Below are 18,479 nucleotides of genomic sequence, written 5' to 3'. Positions count from 1 at the left end.
AGTCTATTCCAAGTAAACCCCTCCCTTGACTTAAAGGATAGACAGATAATTGCCCGTCCATCCAGGTTCTTGATGGATTTTGTCCCTAACGGGTGGCTTCAGAGGATTTGGCAGAAAGGACCAAACGACCAAAATTAGCCAAGCTAATTCTAGTTTTTTCTTCTCCTTTTAAAACTCCCCTACACATCCATCAAAGTGTCTTCAAGAAGGGAGGTAGACCTTTAGGTGGGCCTCACAACGGCCAGATAGTCCTTGGTGTCTTCTTTGGACGTGATTCCTTTAATATTGATCTAATTGCACCTTGTCCTGATTCGTCCAATACCAAACTAGATTCATTTTCCAAATGCAGAATGAAGTGATGCCCCATACCAAATGTCGTACTTGAATAAGGATGCTGCAAATGCTGATGTGGCACCTTAGGGTTGGGTCTAGCCTTGGATCTGGATCTGTAGGAAATGAGTCCTTACAGATTGTCTGGACCAGGAACTTGGATTTGGGTTTTCAACAACTTGAATCGAGTCCTCGTCTTTTGGCTATATACTATTACTTGGATATGCTCAAATCTATTGGTATAATAGATTTGGATCTGAGTATGCCATACTTAGATCCATTTCGTCCAATGAGTGTGGGTAAGAGTTTTTAACATCGAGCTTTGTTTTGCTTGACTAGAGCAATGGATCTGGAGTAAGGTCATTTAGAATTTGGACTACATCATCCCCTCCCCCTTGAGAATCGCTTAGTTCACTTGGCAAGGGTTAACTACGAAGGTTGCCATCCATCTTCAACGTTGGTGGGATCCTTCAATGCTTGGCAGCCTGTCCTCTAGCCTTGAGCACCACTCGACACTTATGCGTCCTTCGACAAGTCATCAACACTTGTGAGCCTTGAGTGGTCCAAACACTATGAATTATACTATCAAAATGACCTTCTCATTGAGGGTACTTTCATTGGGATTCAAACTCAAGCCTTGATGCTTTCATTACGCCACAATGATCCCAATAACCACCTTGCCAAGGTACCATGGCGTGGCAGGGGCAACCTTGGGCAATTTAAGGCCGACAACATATCAACAAATAGTACACAAGTCCCTAGTGGCCATGGGAAATGTTGCACACAAGGAAGTTGGTTTGCCATGCATGAGTGTTGCACACAATGAATAAGGACCAACTCGATTTGTGCAATTGGGTATGCACAACTTCCAATTAGTTGAGAACTCCGATGTCCAGCTACTCGAATCAAAATGTCCCATTTTAACTGGAGTCGGGTTGAGGCACACTGATCTATGAGACCTTGGAAGCTCAAGTAGTGCCTTCCACGAGAATTCGGTCTTCTTCCTCCATTTGCTAACTCAAAGACGATTAATTCTTTTGCGTTCATTGGAAGATCTTTGAAATAGTTGGCGAAATTTTTAAAAGCCATTGGTGGCCTTCAAGCATTACTTGACATCTTCTCCCGATGTCACAACCATCAGACTACGTGACAAGCACCTTGAAAACTTTGGGCATGGTGAGAGAGTGAGTCATGCATATGGCTTGCTTGAGTCTTTTAAAAGTGAGCTTGGCTCCTTCTGTCCAAGCAAAGGCATTTTTGTCCAATCTTGCTTCTCAAAAAGCTTCTACTATGGGTCCAAGGAATCTTCTCATGACCTTAGAGGGTGCGGACTTAGGCCAAGAGGTCATGGCCTCCATTTTCTTGGATTTTGTACCTTTACTTCGTTGGTCCTTCACATTGCCATGGCAAGACACTATAAGGTGCCCTAATTTGCAAGGGGTCCATAGGGCCACGAATACACGCTCCTTAAGGAAATATAAGGGTCTTGAGAACTATAGAAATAGAAGAAGGTAAGTTTGGCGATCTACTTTTCAAACTCGACGAGAACCTCCTTTTATGATTTTCGGACCTTCGACCAATGAGGGGATCAACTAGGCCTCTTTATTTACGAAGGTTGAAATTTCTACACTTTTTTCTTTTACCCCAACCTTGGTGACACGTCCTTCTAGGGTTAGAGAATTTTGAGCTATGATCTCATTATCTATTCCAACCCTAGACCTTTTGGGGAGACCTAGTAGACACTCTTGGGAAGTTCTACTACAAAGTTGCAAGTCAAGGAGGAGGTTGTTTGAATGCAGGTTGGTGCAACAAGGATCCAACTACTATCGAGCTTGAGTCCACCACACTTGATTTAGGCCAAATTTTCAAGTTCTTGACCTACTAGAGGTCTGAACTTGGTGCATCAAGAGAATTTAAGAGAGGATGTAGGGCCCAAGGAGAGAGAGAGGGAAGCCTAAGGGCTTAGAGAGATAGAGAGTTAGAGACAATTTTAAGAGAGGGAGAGATTCAAACTTTAATTTATTTCATAATTTCAAAGCTCATTACAAGGGTTAATATAGACTTGAGAGGAGACATTTATACATCTACACAATTTAACAAACCTTAGTAAAGAGATTCCAAAACTAGGTAAAAGACTTCTTGGCTACAACCAAAATTAGGTATGCCTATTTGACCTAGTCTATTCCAAGTAAACACCTCTCTTGAGGCTAATTCTAGCTTCTTCTTCTCCTTTCTTAGACTCCCCTATACGTCCATCAAGGTGTCTTCAAGAGAGAAGGTCGACCTCTAGGTGGGCTCTATGAGGACCAACTAGTGTCTCTTTTGATTCTGGTTCTTTCAATGTTGATTCAATCACTTTTTACCTTGACCCATCCAACCCCGAATTGGATTCAGGTCCTAAATGAGGAATGAGTTGACTCCCTGTACCAAATGCCATACTTGATTGAGGATGCTGCAAATGCTAATGTGACATCTTAGAGTTGGGTCTTGCCTTGGATCCGGATATGTATAAAATGGGTTCTTACCGGTTGGCTGGACCTGAAACCTGGATTTAGGTCCTCCACAACTCTAACCGTGTCTTCATCATTTGGCTTTGTAGTACTCTTTGGATTCACCCAAATCCCATGGTATAATAGATTTGGATATGAGTATGCAATATTTAGATTCATTTGAGTCAATGAGTGCGGATAGAGGTTATTAATACTAGGATTCATTTTGCTTGACTGAGGCAATGGATTTGGAGCAGGGTTCTCTAGAATTTAGATGGTATCAAGTTCCTCCATTTTCTTTGCACTTGCTAGTATAGTTTATTATCATACAAATTATTTTCTTTTTACTATGCATTTTTGCTCACCTTAGTTTAAATTCTTGTCTCTGCCCTTGCGTTGAGGGATTCTAGTTTTCGTTGATTCCCCTTTTCACTGCATGGGACAACGTTCTACGTAAGCTTGTAAAAGCTAATACAAACCCAAAATTAAAATCATTTTATGTACGTTAAGTACAATTTTAGTTCGTATGCATGCAAAACGGAATCAAGCTAGATTTCATAAAAGCATATGCAAAATACTTTTCCCTACATTAAAAAAAATGCAATTGACTGGATACTGATCCAAATCCAAAATAGATCAAACCTAAAATACCAATCTGAATCCAATCCAAATCCAAAACTGATTTGATCAAGTGGATCAGAATATGACCAAATGCACACTCAAATCTTAAAGGATCAAAATCCAGAAATAATATGATAGATTCGGATATGATACCGACCTTATCAAGTGACCGAACCCTAGGTGACTCGTGACTGACTCACAGTTCAAATCAAAGTGCTATCCTTTTAAGGTCATTGGTTTTCTTTTCCCATTCGCGGTAACCATAGAAAACTAGCCATTAGGGCAAAGCAGTAGTTACAAAGAAATAGCGAGGATAGAGAAGAGACAAAAGATCCATATCCGAGTGGAGTCTGTGGTATATCAGTTCCCACGTCGTCAGATAAACACCACCATGCTCCAACAAAGGCCACCGATGTGGCACGTGTCTGATCACCCAAATGACCAAAATACCCTCATTAATTCAAAATCTAGCAACAACATCCCCCGTCCCCAAGGAAACCAAAGCTAGAGACCAAGTTACCCCAACTTGGCAATGGTTAGGGACCAATTCAAAGATTATTGTGGATCCAACAGAAGAAAGATTGAGATCCAGATTGTAAAATCATATAATTGGGATTTGAACTTGAAACGTCCACTCATTGCTGCTACCAGACAAATGGAGGCAATAAGGGACATTAATCGAATCCGAACACAGACCAAGAATGACGAAGATTGAGAAGGGGTGCAGTTTGAGTCCCAAGAATGACCAAGAGCAAGGGTGAAAGACCATGAACAGGACCTGAAAGGCTCACTTTGGTCCGGTAAGATTTGGTGGCCCAAGGTTCTTTGTGCCCCTCCTTCAAAAAAAGAGCATCCTAGAAATGTCTTTAATAGAAGAGGGGTGAATAAGTAATTTCCTGTTCAACAAAAAACCCCGCCCTCTAACTTCCGCCATACGCATTTCTCATTTCCATTGCCGAGGTAAAACTTCCCTACCTCTCTCTCTCTCTCTCTGAGAAAGTCGACCAATTGATCGAAGCAAGAAGGATAAGAAGAAGAAAAAGAATAAGGGACGGTGTATTTCAATGGCTTTGAAGTTGCACTATGGAATCAGGTGCGCGTTTGATAAACGCTCCCTCTCTATCTCTCACGTTTTTGCAATGGTTTGGTTCAATCTCTTGCATTGTTCCTTTTCGATCTTGTGGTAGAATATGAGTTCTAATGGGAGTCATTGTTTTCTTCCTTTCTTGATTCTGCATTTTGTTTTCTTTCTCGATGACCCACCTGAGTAACTCTGGTGTTTTTCGGAGTTGATTTTGTTCAAAATGTTAGTGAAATTTGATATGTTGAAATTGGGGTTGGAATGGAAATTTTTCGATGCTAGGAATGCTAGATATTGTTTTTTCTTGAAGTCGTTGTGATTGTTGAATTGACGTGATTGTGGGAGTTTGTGGAGTTACGAGTATGGCATATGTTCGATGTGAACATGAAAAGGGAATTCGCGTAAATTAAGCCGTGTGGGTCAGAGATAAAGGCACTGTAAACTGTTCAATTGATGCTTTTTTTGGTCGAAAATGGAAGGGGAAAGGTGTAATGGAGGTTACCAATGTTGTAGTCAGATGGAGCTGGCACATGCCGCCCCATTACAGTTTCAGGATGACATGTTTTTCATAGGAAGAAGGGTCAAGGGTGTAATTGACCCACTTCAGCCCTAACTTATGGCCTTCAGGATATGATGGGGTCGCTTGATCGCTCTTGCCATTAGCGTAAATCTCTCATCCTTTGGATTATCTTCAAAACAACCTTTCTGATAAGCATGGTAGAAGGGATAATGTTAACCGATAAACCTACTAATATGTGTAGAAAAGTAATTCTCAATGCGGGCCTTAAAGTTTTTGAATATGGAAAACACAGATTTATATTTGAGAGGTAAATCTGTCTAACAACAACAATTATCCATAAAAAGAATAATGTTGAGAGTTGGATAAAGATTCACGCGAGGCAACCCCCACAAGTTTTGAGTGTATAATCTGAAAAGGAATGGAAGTTCTTTCATTTTATTGCATTAAAAGTTAACAAGCGACTATTAAGGACTTGGCAACTTTCACATGTGTTCCCGTAAGAGCTGTCTTTAAGACCGATTGACACGTGACAGCTTGAAGACAAAACATTAAGAGACTCACCCTGAAAATGTCTAAGATGACATTGTCATGACTTCCATAGACCTTTACTCCACCAACGAACCTCAGAAACTAGGATTGGTAATGAGGAACCATGCCCATAGGAAGAATGAGCTTCCTTGAACACACTTGCCTCTTTCCTCTAGCAAATATCATCCTCATGCAAGGATCTTTAATAACGATATACGAGGGAGAAATTATCATATCGCTGACCCCAATTGTTTTGGGATGAAGGCGTAGTTGTTGTTGTTTGTTGTTTGAGGGAGAAATTAGACTCATCAATGAGCTGTGACACAGAAACGACTTTTTTCTTAACCTGAGGGACCAAGAAGGTACTAGGTAGACTAAAGGAACTAGAAGGAGTGCGAACATGAGCAACACTTACATGAGCTATAGACATATAATTTTGTCACTAGTAATTTCTTTTCCTTTCCTTAGTTGTGGAGTTAAATATAAAAACTTTTGTGCATCTTGTATGACGCAATTAGGGGCTCAAGAATCCACATATTATGATCCATTGCTCATGGAAAATTTCCCAAATTCTCCTTTCAAGTGATAAATCTTGGGTGTTGATATTTGCTCAAACCAACTATGAAGAATTTCCCAAAATTCATGAGCCTGCACACCAGTAGGGATATGCAACAAAACTTTGCAAGAAAGAGTAGCCATAATATAGGCAACCACAACTTGATTATTTATAGACCATGCACCATAATCAGGATTAGGAACGATAGTATCCTGAGTATGCTTACCATCATTCTTTTCAGAGCGTAACATGTACTCCACAGGCATAGGTAGAGATCCGTTGAGATGCTCCATCAAACCATGACTGCTGATAAACGGAATAATCTGTTTCTTTCACATAACAAAGTTAGTGGAACCCAACTTATCGGTAACAAGTTGGTTCAAGAAGGAGAAATTGATAGGAGTTTTTGAAATCAAAGAAGCCATGAGAAAAAAGCAAAACAGATAAGATCAAGAACTCGAGGAAAAAGCAGAAAAAGAATAATTATGATAGGTAAGGAGAAGAAAAAGGTACGACCAGGTAACCCCTTTCTTTTCTGAGTTACTGCACCATGCTAAAGTCAGCCTTGGAACTCTCTCTCTCTCTCTCTATATATATATATATTGTGTGTGTGTGTGTTAGATTAGTAGAGGCCCAATATGAAGGGACAACGACAGTATTGGTCTGGTCGTTGTGGTCAAAAGAGGAACCAGATATATATAACAATGAAACCCAACGAAAGGAACAATTAAGATACAATAACAAGATCACACGATAAGCAAAGAAAATAAGAAGAAACAACCAGAAATAGACGATAGAGAAAGAAGATAAAATGATAAGAAAGGCAAGATTATGGAAGAAATAAAGAAAGAAGAAATGAGAAAGATAAGAGAAAACTATAAAGGACTAGAGGCAACAAGAATAAGGATAGGGAGAAAGAAATAGATATAGAAGAAAGATGCCAGAAACAAGAAATAGAAAAAGAATACTTATCAGCAGTTGGGTTTGATGAGGAACTTATTCTCACCCTGCTTTGATACCATCTGAGATTTGTGGGAGTTGCTGTCTTGGGATGCGTTCCCTGCTATGGCATGAAAATAAAAGAGAGGAGATGCAGCAATGGGTTGTTCCTCTTGACTTCTATGAGGAGACACCCTAGGGAACTTTATATTAATATATATTGACAGCACAAAGATGTCCTTACAACATATAACAATCTCAACAATGACCCACAAAAGGTAATTGACCAAACTGCCCCTGATAATACACTTATTATATAAACATAAGATATCCTTAACAAGAAGTGGCTTCTATGTGTCAAAGGATGGAAGGTGCTTGTGTGACATAAGGGAAGACACAATGATGTAAAATTTTGTGCTCCAAGACCATTACGACAACCAAATCTACAATAGGTATTGTGTGTCCAATGGCTGAAAGCTAATTCTGCATCTAGAGGGCTACTGTGACCTGCATGAGAAGTCTTTCACAAAGGACCATCATGTTTTAGATTTTGAACCCTTTGATCAATCAAGATGCAGACCTGAGAATACAACTGTCCCATTACGGTGACCCATGAGATTGTGCCCTTACATGGAAAGCATAATATGTTTCTTTTAGACTGGAAAATGAAAGAATCAAGTTCATGTGGGAGAAGTTAAGATAAGGAAGGAGAATTAAAAGAAGAAGCAAAAGAAACCATGGCAAAAGAAGGCAGATTAAGAAAAATATAACAAAAGAAGGTGATTAAACAAATTTGGTTTGACGTTGGAGGGACAAATCAGGCTTCGTGTTATGAGGATAAATGGTATCAACAGAGGGTCTATTGTCATCTGCAATCTATAATGATTTGGGCTAAGAAAATTGATGGAATGATCAGATATGGCTCAGAGACAGGTTCTGCATCAGATCTAAGGAGGTCAACACCATTAAATGAAGCTGACATCCACTTAGGGAAGAAGAGAAAGTCAGATGGAAATAAGAAACAGAGGAAGAGAGAGGAGAAGGGAGAACAATAAAAGGGAGAGAAGGATAAAAGGAGAAACTTACATTTTAAAGCTTGAATAGGAGGTCCCAAGATCTTTTTCTGCTTCCACACGCTGTAAATGTTGTGTCTATTATGTTGGAGAGAGAGAGAGAGGTGCAGCGAAGGGCGATTTTCAGCACCCTAAGCTCATTAGAATCCCCAATATATATGCAAGTCCTGGGGCTTATAAAGTAGATGAACAAAATACCTCTAACATCATGTAACGTTACAAGAGTGCTTTAAATAACACAACACAATACATAATTAGCAGTGTTGTATCTAACATAAAACAATATGTGACGTGCACTTCCTAGATATGCTGAATCATTAGATGCCTTTCATGTCAGGTTATTCTTTTAAATGTCATTAATATATATTGTTGGCAATAATACATGAATGTCTCTAATTATAGGGCTTCCTACTGCATTTTTATACTGCTTTCCTTTTCCTGTTGGGATCTCATTTCTTGAATATGTGATTGCAGTAGTCCAACCCCCCAGTTAGCACATAGAGCATTTGGAATTCATTTTATCTGCAAGGAAGTATTTGACCTAAATGGTCCTTTTCACTATAAGGACAGTAGAAGATGGCGATGCTGTTTCAAGCATGGGCATTTTGTGTTTGATAAGGAAAGCTTTTTTCATAATATGTTAGAGAACCGTGGTTGGCATGCACCCTTTCCTAAATCTAGAAGGCAACCTTTTTCATTAAAGTCCACTGCTTCAGATGATGGGTTAGCAGTTAATGGAACGTCTGCTGCAAGCTCCAGAGATGATGTGGAAGAAATGAGGATGAAACTAAATCAGTCATTGTGTGGTGAAGATTATAGCGACAGCCTGATTCAGTCTATACATGATGCTGCAAGGGTTTTTGAGTTGGCTATCAAGGAAAATAGCCCCGTGTCAACCATTCCTTGGTTTTCAAAGGCATGGCTTGGTGTAGACAAAAATGCATGGGTCAGGACTCTTTCATATCAGGTCAGACCAAAAAACTAGTTTACAGTTTGAAGCTTTTGTATTTAATATACTATAGACATTGTGAAACTAACGAACTGATGTTTATTCTTTTTCTCCATTAATTCCGTATGTTGCTTACATGCTTGCAGACATGTCAAAACTGCTTGCATGTGATTAACTTGCTAATTGATGCGATCATTTTTCACTCTTTTGGGCTTGTCTGCCTTAAGAAGGCACTTCTTCATCCTAAATGGCTTCCTTGGTGGATCCTTGAAGTGAGAGCTGGTGTTTTTGGGGGATTATGAGTCTGTGTTAATCCAGTAGCATTTAACTTCATTTTGACATGAACAGGCACCATAGTCCTTGTGCTAATGTTTGCCATGCCATATAGTAATTCTACAGGCACTTTGTGCCAATAAAGTCAATAAGGTCCATCACCTATGTCCATTATATGTATGCTTGCAACATTAGCAAAATGCATTGTCTTCACTTCTTCTAGTTATTTGTATTAGGCTAAAAATAAACATTAATAAACCTGATGTTTTATGTGTGTTTGTTTAATTCTTTTTTCGGGCAAAATGTGTGTATATTAGGTTGAAAGCATGCACCTTGGACACAGAAAAAAATATCCTAATGTATCGCACCTGGCCTTCTATGTCCCCGAAGCTCATATTTTCAAGTTGATGCCAGTGTGTTATACCAAATGTCCTACACCAGACAGTTTAGTAAATTACAGAGCAACCTTATAATGTTAAACATCTAGTCTAAATTGTTAGAAAGTATGCGGAAATGAATTACCAGAATGCATAATGCATTCATAAGGTCCAATATTGGACAAACACAACCCCATAATGGGGAATAACAAAATGATCCACTAAGGGACACCACAAGAAGCCTACGAAGAGTCATAAGTTGCACATACTTCATTGAATGAGGGTCTAAAATGCCATAAAATACATGAGGGATAACCCCTCTATTTATACACAGAGGAGTGTGAGAGAGAGAGAGTGAGAGAGTGAGAGAGAGGACCTTGGGAGGCCCAAAAGGAACTCGTTGGGCCCCCAACGGTCACATTTGTGACGGTTGGGGGTCCAACGACTCCTTTGGTTGCCCCCCCAAGGCAATGCATTAAATGCATTTTACATTTAATAAAATAGAAAAATGAATAAGAAAAAGAAAATGAAAAATAAAATATTGTAAAAAGACTAAAATGCCCCTACTGGGCAGAATTACAAAAATACCCTTTATCGGTTATGATATATATATATATATATATATATATATTAACACCCTCCCTCAAACTTTACGTGGGGATAACGAAAAGTTTGAAGATACAAAAGGAGGGTTCCAAGTCTTCAAAAATTCTTCAATGGAAGTCATCATCTATATAGCACATGAAAGAACTTTGCAAAGTTCAGCCTTTAACTGTCTTCAATGATCATCCCCAAGCTCCATCCACGATGTATCATAGATACTCCTTTCCTCTCATCTTGGCGATCCTGTAGAACAATGCAAAATAACTCTAAGTAAAAGGTATCTTTGTATCTTAATCAAATAAAAGATATCAAATGAAATAGACCATAACATTGATTAAGAAGGATATATAATTTAATCAAAAACAACAATTCATAAGATATTTCATGCATTTCAATTGAGTATTATGCAAAAATGATTTAAACTTAAATACTCTATTGATAAAACACTATATGTTCTTGAAGAAGGATATGTGCACAAGGGCTACACTAAGTAGAGAACACTAATAAATGTGAAAATGTCTTCAAAGATGTGCACTACAAGTTCCAACACCCCAAAAGAAAACGTGTACAAAGGCACATCAAGAATACTTGAATAAAAGTACACAAAAGTACATGTGAAAATCTCTATAAAAAGAGATTCTGTGTAATACCACAATACAAGAAAAACAAAGAGTGCACAGAGGCACAAAGGAGAACACTCACAAGTGCACAAAGACACGGATACACGCACAAAAGCATGAAAAATCTGAACTTCAATATATGAGATCCCAAAAAGGGCTTTACAAAAGCACATAAATCAACACTAAGGAGACTTTTTATCAATAAAAGATGAGTTAATGATTCTTCTCACATCTGTTGGCACCTCCGATCCAGGTAAACCCCTATGGCTTCTTGACTCTGGTGCTTCTTTTTACATGACACCAAATTTAAAATTACTGTCGCATTGTTATGACTCAAGTTGATCAAGTGTTTTTACTGCGGATAGAACATCCCTTGAGATAAAAGGAATAGGAAATTTCGAAAATAACTCTCAAAACTCAAAAGGATTTTGTGTTCCAAAGATTAAATATATCCCCAAACTTAATCTAAATCTCTTATCTGTTTCTCAATTAACTGATCATGGGTGTAATGTTTCCTTCTCTTATGATTGTCAAGTACAGGATCACCAGTCAGGGAAGCTGATTGGGGAAGGCCATAGAGAAGGAGGCTTATATTACATGGATTTTTTGGAATTACCCAAGAAAACATTATGCTGCAATGTTCAAAAAGTAGGCTTGGATCTTTTACACCAAAGATTTGGTCACCCTTGTATATCCAAGCTTCAGTACTTTCCAAACATGGAAAAAATTTGTAATTTTGAAACTTTCACTTGTGAAAAATGTATTCTTGGAAAAATGAAACGACTAGCATTTCAGCAAAGAACTTTTGTCTCCACTCGACCACTTGAATTAATTCACTCTGATGTTTGGGGTCCTGCACCAGTTACGTCAAAATGTGGGTTTTTATACTATGTAATTTTCGTGGATGACTTTACACGATATACCTGGATTTACTTTCTCAAACACAAATTTGAAGTGTTCTCTTTTTTTCAAATATTTCATAATATGGTAAAAAATCAATTTAAGAATGATATTTCAATATTTCGCACTGATTCAGGGGGAGAATTTTTATCAACTGAATTTAAAGAATATTTGAACTCACATGGAATTTCACACCAAAAATCTTGTCCCTATACCCCTCAACAAAATGGGTTAGCTGAGAGAAAACACAGACACATTATAGAAACAACTAGAACACTACTTATCACACATAAAGTTCCTAAAGTTTTTTGGGCCGAAGCTATTTTAACTGCTGTGTATCTTATTAATAGGATGCCCTCGTCCTCAATAAAGAATATTTCTCCTACGGAAAAGCTTTATAAACAAAAACCTGATTATTCTAGACTGAGGGTGTTTGGGTGCAAGCGCTTTGTTTTTACAGATAAGAATGATAAATTCTCTCACCGTGCTATACCCTGTACTTTTTTAGGATATGCAAATAATAAAAAAGGATACAAATGTTTTGACCCTAAAAACAACAAGTTATACGTTTCAAGGAATGTATCCTTTCTAGAAAATGAAAGTTTTTTTGAAAACAAAAATTCTACTGAAATAGATGAGTATTCCTTCTTGTTGGATCTAGTTCCAAAGGATAGTGAAAGAGAAATTGATCTAGATGATCAGATGGATGTGATTGATTCTGATCCTCATAGAAATAGTCAAGATTGTATTCAATACTCTAGACGAGGAAATTTAGAAAGACAGTGTGCCCTGGATAAATACACAAGGGAACATGAATCTGCCTCTTCATCTAGAAAATCCACTAGGATCTCGAGGGTTCCTGCAAAGTTTGTGTCATATCAGTCTTTTTCACCAAAATATCAAGCCTTTATTGCTCTAATTCATTCCTATGAAGAACCTCCCAGTTATGATATAGCCAAGGATCAACCAGAATGGGTCAAGGCTATGAAAGTCGAATTAGAAGTCTTAGAAAAAGCAAATACTTGAACCATTCAAGACCATCCTTCAAACAACAAGAAACCTATTGGTTGTCGCTGGGTGTACAAGGTGAAAAACCAAGAGTGATGGCACTCTTGAAAGATTCAAGGCCCGGTTGGTGGCAAAAGGCTATTCTCAAGAATATGGAATAGACTATGAAGAGACCTTTGCCCCAGTAGCTAGAATGACCACTGTTAGAATCCTAATAGCTCTTGCATCAATAAAGGGATGACATATCTTTCAAATGGATGTTAAAAATGCTTTTCTAAATGGAACTTTAGTTGAAGAAGTATACATGGACCCACCACCAGGAATGAATATACCTAAAGGGAAAACACCTCGCCTAAACAAGGCTTTATATGGTCTCAAGCAAGCTCCAAAAGCTTGGTATGATAAGTTTAGTAAGGTTATGTTTGATTTTGGTTTTCGATTTTGTCTTACTGACACAACTTTCTTTGTTAAGAATTCTGATGCAGGTATTATCATCCTTCTACTCTATGCTGACGACATGATCATCACTGGAAGTGATAAACAGAAAGTTTATGATATTACAAAAATTCTAAAAACACATTTTGAAATGAGTGATTTGGGTTTTTTGAAATATTTTCTTGGTATAGAAGTTGCCTACTCACCTAGAGGTTACTTGCTAACTCAATCTAAGTTTGCATTAGATATTGTTGCCAGGTCAGGTATTTCAGATGAAAGACATGTTGATACTCCTGATATTGTGAATGTCAAAATGAAGATTGATGATGGAGAGCCACTCGAGAATCCGACTCCGTATAGGCAACTTGTTGGGGCTCTATCGTATCTATCTATCACAAGACCTGACATTACACATGCAGTCCATACAACCAGTCAATTTCAACATGCTCCAACTTCTGTTCATATGGGAGCAATTTTGCGTATTATTAGATATATCAAAAATTCTATTTCTCGAGGATTATTTTTATCCGCTTCCTCTAACTTAGAATTGCTTGCTTATACTGATGCAGATTGGGGTGGTGATCCAAATGACCGCCACTCAACTACAGTTTTTTGTGTCTTTTTAAGAGAATCCTTGGTGTCTTGGCGATGTAAGAAGCAACAAGAGGTCTCTCTCTCATCAACTGAAGCTGAATATAGGGCAATGACTACAACTACTATGGAATTAGTCTGGCTTCGACGTCTACTTTCCGATATGGGAGTTGAAAGTCCAAAAGCATCAAATCTGTGTTGTGACAACAAGAGCTCTATCTATATTGCAAGCAATTGGACATTTCATGAATACACAAAGCATATAAAAATGGATTGCCATTATGTTCGAGAGGAATTTTTGCGTGGCACCATCAATCTTTCCTATGTTGCTTCAGAATATCAGCTGGCCGATTTCTTCACCAAGCCTCTCGCTGCTCTTAGGTTTCACTTTCTCTTAGGCAAACTTTCGGTTATCCAACCGTAAGTTTGAGGGAGAGTGTTAAAATATTAATCTCATAGACATGCAATGTTTTATCTCCTTTCTAGTTAGGATTTTTCATTTAATTAATTCTAGTTAAAATACAACTAGAATTAGTCAAACCAGTCCATCATTGGACTGATTTGGCCTTTACCTTTTTGACTAGTCAAAAAGGTAAATCCAAAAAGAGCTGTTGGACTCCCCAACAACTCTGTTAGAGCCGTTGGAGAGTCCAACAACTCTCTTAAGGCTTCTCTCTATCTCTCTATAAATACGGGGCTATTCCCCTTGTAAATACTTACTCTTGTTTTGGGTTTTTATCTCAAATCAATAAAATTGTTTATTTTTCATTTTTATACCCGTTTCGGGTTGTGTGTATTCTTAAGTTCTCTTTGTGAACCTTTGTGGTTCTTATGATGTATTTGTGAGAACTTGTTGAAAGACATTTGTTGTAGCGTATTTTTCACTTTCTTACATGCACAAGTCTAATGATGAGGTCCTTGCCATGGCAAGGCTCGAAAATTTTGTGAAAACATATAAACCACCTCACTTTGAGAAGAAGTTCAATGGAGAAGGACACAATGGAGGATGATACAAGGGAGGATACAAAGGAAAAATTATTTGTATCATTGTAAGGAACCCGGACATATAAGACCGGAATGTCCCAAATTTAAAAATGTGGCCGCCTTAAGTGAAGAACCTCAAGAATCAAGAAAAGGGGGCAGCTTCAATGAATTAAATCTTGCTCAAATAGCAGAAGCCGTCTCACAACTTCTTAAGGCTGCACCTTCTACATCCGGAGCTGCCATCTCTTCCTCGTCTCCTCCAGGTAAGACCTCTTGGATTCTAGATTCAGGTGCTTCTTTCCACATGACTCATAATGAGTCTCTATTATCTGATTGCACTAAATCATATTTTTCATGTGTGTCAACTGCCGATGGTACCTCTTTAAAAGTCAAAAGCTTAAGAAACCTTGATGATATTTCAAAAAAAATCTTTGTTCCAAAAGTGAGAGTCATTCCCAAACTGGATTTAAATCTTTTTTCGGTCTCTCAAATTGTTGACTATGGTTGTAAAGTATTCTTCTCATCTAAGGCGTGTTGGGTGCAGGATGTCCAGTCAGGGAAGCTGATTGGGCAAAGACATAGACGAGGAGACCTTTACTACATGGATTTCCTGTGTTTACCAAAATACTTGTTTTGTAATCATGTCAAAGACATTAATATAGATCTTTGACATAAAAGATTAGGACACCCAAGTATATCCAAATTATCTCTTTTTCCATTTTTGGAAAAATTTTGTAAAGATAAAAATTTTGTATGTGAAGATTGTATACTTGGAAAAATGCAAATGATACCTTTTGAGTCTAGAACCTCTGTGACACATAAAAATTTTGAATTAGTGCATTCGGATGTGTGGGGTCCCGCCCCTATTATGTCAAAAGGTGGTTATTCGTACTATGTTACATTTATAAATGATTTTAGTAGACATACTTGGATTTACTTTCTAAAACTCAAATCCGAAGTTTTTTCATGTTTTAAAAACTTTCATAATCTAGTTAAAAATCAATTTAAAACAAATATTAAAGTCTTCCGCTCCGACTTTGGGAGAGAGTTTCTTTCAAATGAATTTCAATTATATCTAAAAAATCATGGAATTGTACATAAAAAATCATGCCCTAGGACAACTCAACCACCTCACTTTGAGAAGAAGTTCAATGGAGAAGGACACAATGGAGGATGATACAAGGGAGGATACAAAGGAAAAATTATTTGTATCATTGTAAGGAACCCGGACATATAAGACCGGAATGTCCCAAATTTAAAAATGTGGCCGCCTTAAGTGAAGAACCTCAAGAATCAAGAAAAGGGGGCAGCTTCAATGAATTAAATCTTGCTCAAATAGCAGAAGCCGTCTCACAACTTCTTAAGGCTGCACCTTCTACATCCGGAGCTGCCATCTCTTCCTCGTCTCCTCCAGGTAAGACCTCTTGGATTCTAGATTCAGGTGCTTCTTTCCACATGACTCATAATGAGTCTCTATTATCTGATTGCACTAAATCATATTTTTCATGTGTGTCAACTGCCGATGGTACCTCTTTAAAAGTCAAAAGCTTAAGAAACCTTGATGATATTTCAAAAAAAATCTTTGTTCCAAAAGTGAGAGTCATTCCCAAACTGGATTTAAATCTTTTTTCGGTCTCTCAAATTGTTGACTATGGTTGTAAAGTATTCTTCTCATCTAAGGCGTGTTGGGTGCAGGATGTCCAGTCAGGGAAGCTGATTGGGCAAAGACATAGACGAGGAGACCTTTACTACATGGATTTCCTGTGTTTACCAAAATACTTGTTTTGTAATCATGTCAAAGACATTAATATAGATCTTTGACATAAAAGATTAGGACACCCAAGTATATCCAAATTATCTCTTTTTCCATTTTTGGAAAAATTTTGTAAAGATAAAAATTTTGTATGTGAAGATTGTATACTTGGAAAAATGCAAATGATACCTTTTGAGTCTAGAACCTCTGTGACACATAAAAATTTTGAATTAGTGCATTCGGATGTGTGGGGTCCCGCCCCTATTATGTCAAAAGGTGGTTATTCGTACTATGTTACATTTATAAATGATTTTAGTAGACATACTTGGATTTACTTTCTAAAACTCAAATCCGAAGTTTTTTCATGTTTTAAAAACTTTCATAATCTAGTTAAAAATCAATTTAAAACAAATATTAAAGTCTTCCGCTCCGACTTTGGGAGAGAGTTTCTTTCAAATGAATTTCAATTATATCTAAAAAATCATGGAATTGTACATAAAAAATCATGCCCTAGGACAACTCAACCACCTCACTTTGAGAAGAAGTTCAATGGAGAAGGACACAATGGAGGATGATACAAGGGAGGATACAAAGGAAAAATTATTTGTATCATTGTAAGGAACCCGGACATATAAGACCGGAATGTCCCAAATTTAAAAATGTGGCCGCCTTAAGTGAAGAACCTCAAGAATCAAGAAAAGGGGGCAGCTTCAATGAATTAAATCTTGCTCAAATAGCAGAAGCCGTCTCACAACTTCTTAAGGCTGCACCTTCTACATCCGGAGCTGCCATCTCTTCCTCGTCTCCTCCAGGTAAGACCTCTTGGATTCTAGATTCAGGTGCTTCTTTCCACATGACTCATAATGAGTCTCTATTATCTGATTGCACTAAATCATATTTTTCATGTGTGTCAACTGCCGATGGTACCTCTTTAAAAGTCAAAAGCTTAAGAAACCTTGATGATATTTCAAAAAAAATCTTTGTTCCAAAAGTGAGAGTCATTCCCAAACTGGATTTAAATCTTTTTTCGGTCTCTCAAATTGTTGACTATGGTTGTAAAGTATTCTTCTCATCTAAGGCGTGTTGGGTGCAGGATGTCCAGTCAGGGAAGCTGATTGGGCAAAGACATAGACGAGGAGACCTTTACTACATGGATTTCCTGTGTTTACCAAAATACTTGTTTTGTAATCATGTCAAAGACATTAATATAGATCTTTGACATAAAAGATTAGGACACCCAAGTATATCCAAATTATCTCTTTTTCCATTTTTGGAAAAATTTTGTAAAGATAAAAATTTTGTATGTGAAGATTGTATACTTGGAAAAATGCAAATGATACCTTTTGAGTCTAGAACCTCTGTGACACATAAAAATTTTGAATTAGTGCATTCGGATGTGTGGGGTCCCGCCCCTATTATGTCAAAAGGTGGTTATTCGTACTATGTTACATTTATAAATGATTTTAGTAGACATACTTGGATTTACTTTCTAAAACTCAAATCCGAAGTTTTTTCATGTTTTAAAAACTTTCATAATCTAGTTAAAAATCAATTTAAAACAAATATTAAAGTCTTCCGCTCCGACTTTGGGAGAGAGTTTCTTTCAAATGAATTTCAATTATATCTAAAAAATCATGGAATTGTACATAAAAAATCATGCCCTAGGACAACTCAACAAAATGAGATTTTTGAAAGAAAACATCGTCATATCATTGAAACTACTAGAACCCTACTTATTTCAAAAGAAATTCCAAAGCAATTTTGGGCTGAAGCTGCCCTAACCGCAGTCTATCTGATAAATAGAATGCCTTATCAAACTTTGGAAAACAAGTTTCCTATTGAAAAACTC

At 37.6% G+C, this 18,479-nt stretch overlaps 1 protein-coding gene across 4 annotated transcripts in view; it reads left to right on the top strand.

Annotated features, from left to right (window-relative positions):
- Positions 1–4,376: 4,376 nt before the first annotated feature.
- The window catches only part of LOC149847208 (uncharacterized), a 57,767-nt gene continuing 43,664 nt past the window's right edge, over positions 4,377–18,479 (top strand). For 3 of the 4 annotated variants that reach the window (XM_089996869.1, XM_089996868.1, XM_089996867.1), the window contains exons 1-2: positions 4,377–4,533; positions 8,612–9,104. In XM_089996869.1, the coding sequence (XP_089852995.1) occupies positions 4,505–4,533; positions 8,612–9,104 (522 nt within the window). In that variant the 5' untranslated portion in view covers positions 4,377–4,504. The remainder of the gene's footprint in view (positions 4,534–8,611; positions 9,105–18,479) is intronic. The other variant, XM_089996870.1, reaches the window with a different exon arrangement.

The sequence above is a fragment of the Nuphar pumila genome, chromosome 2 (assembly GCF_984573655.1).
Source record: "Nuphar pumila chromosome 2, dmNupPumi1.hap1.1, whole genome shotgun sequence".
In the NCBI taxonomy this organism is placed as follows: Eukaryota; Viridiplantae; Streptophyta; class Magnoliopsida; order Nymphaeales; family Nymphaeaceae; genus Nuphar; species Nuphar pumila.
This window is presented reverse-complemented; position numbering and strand designations above follow the sequence as displayed.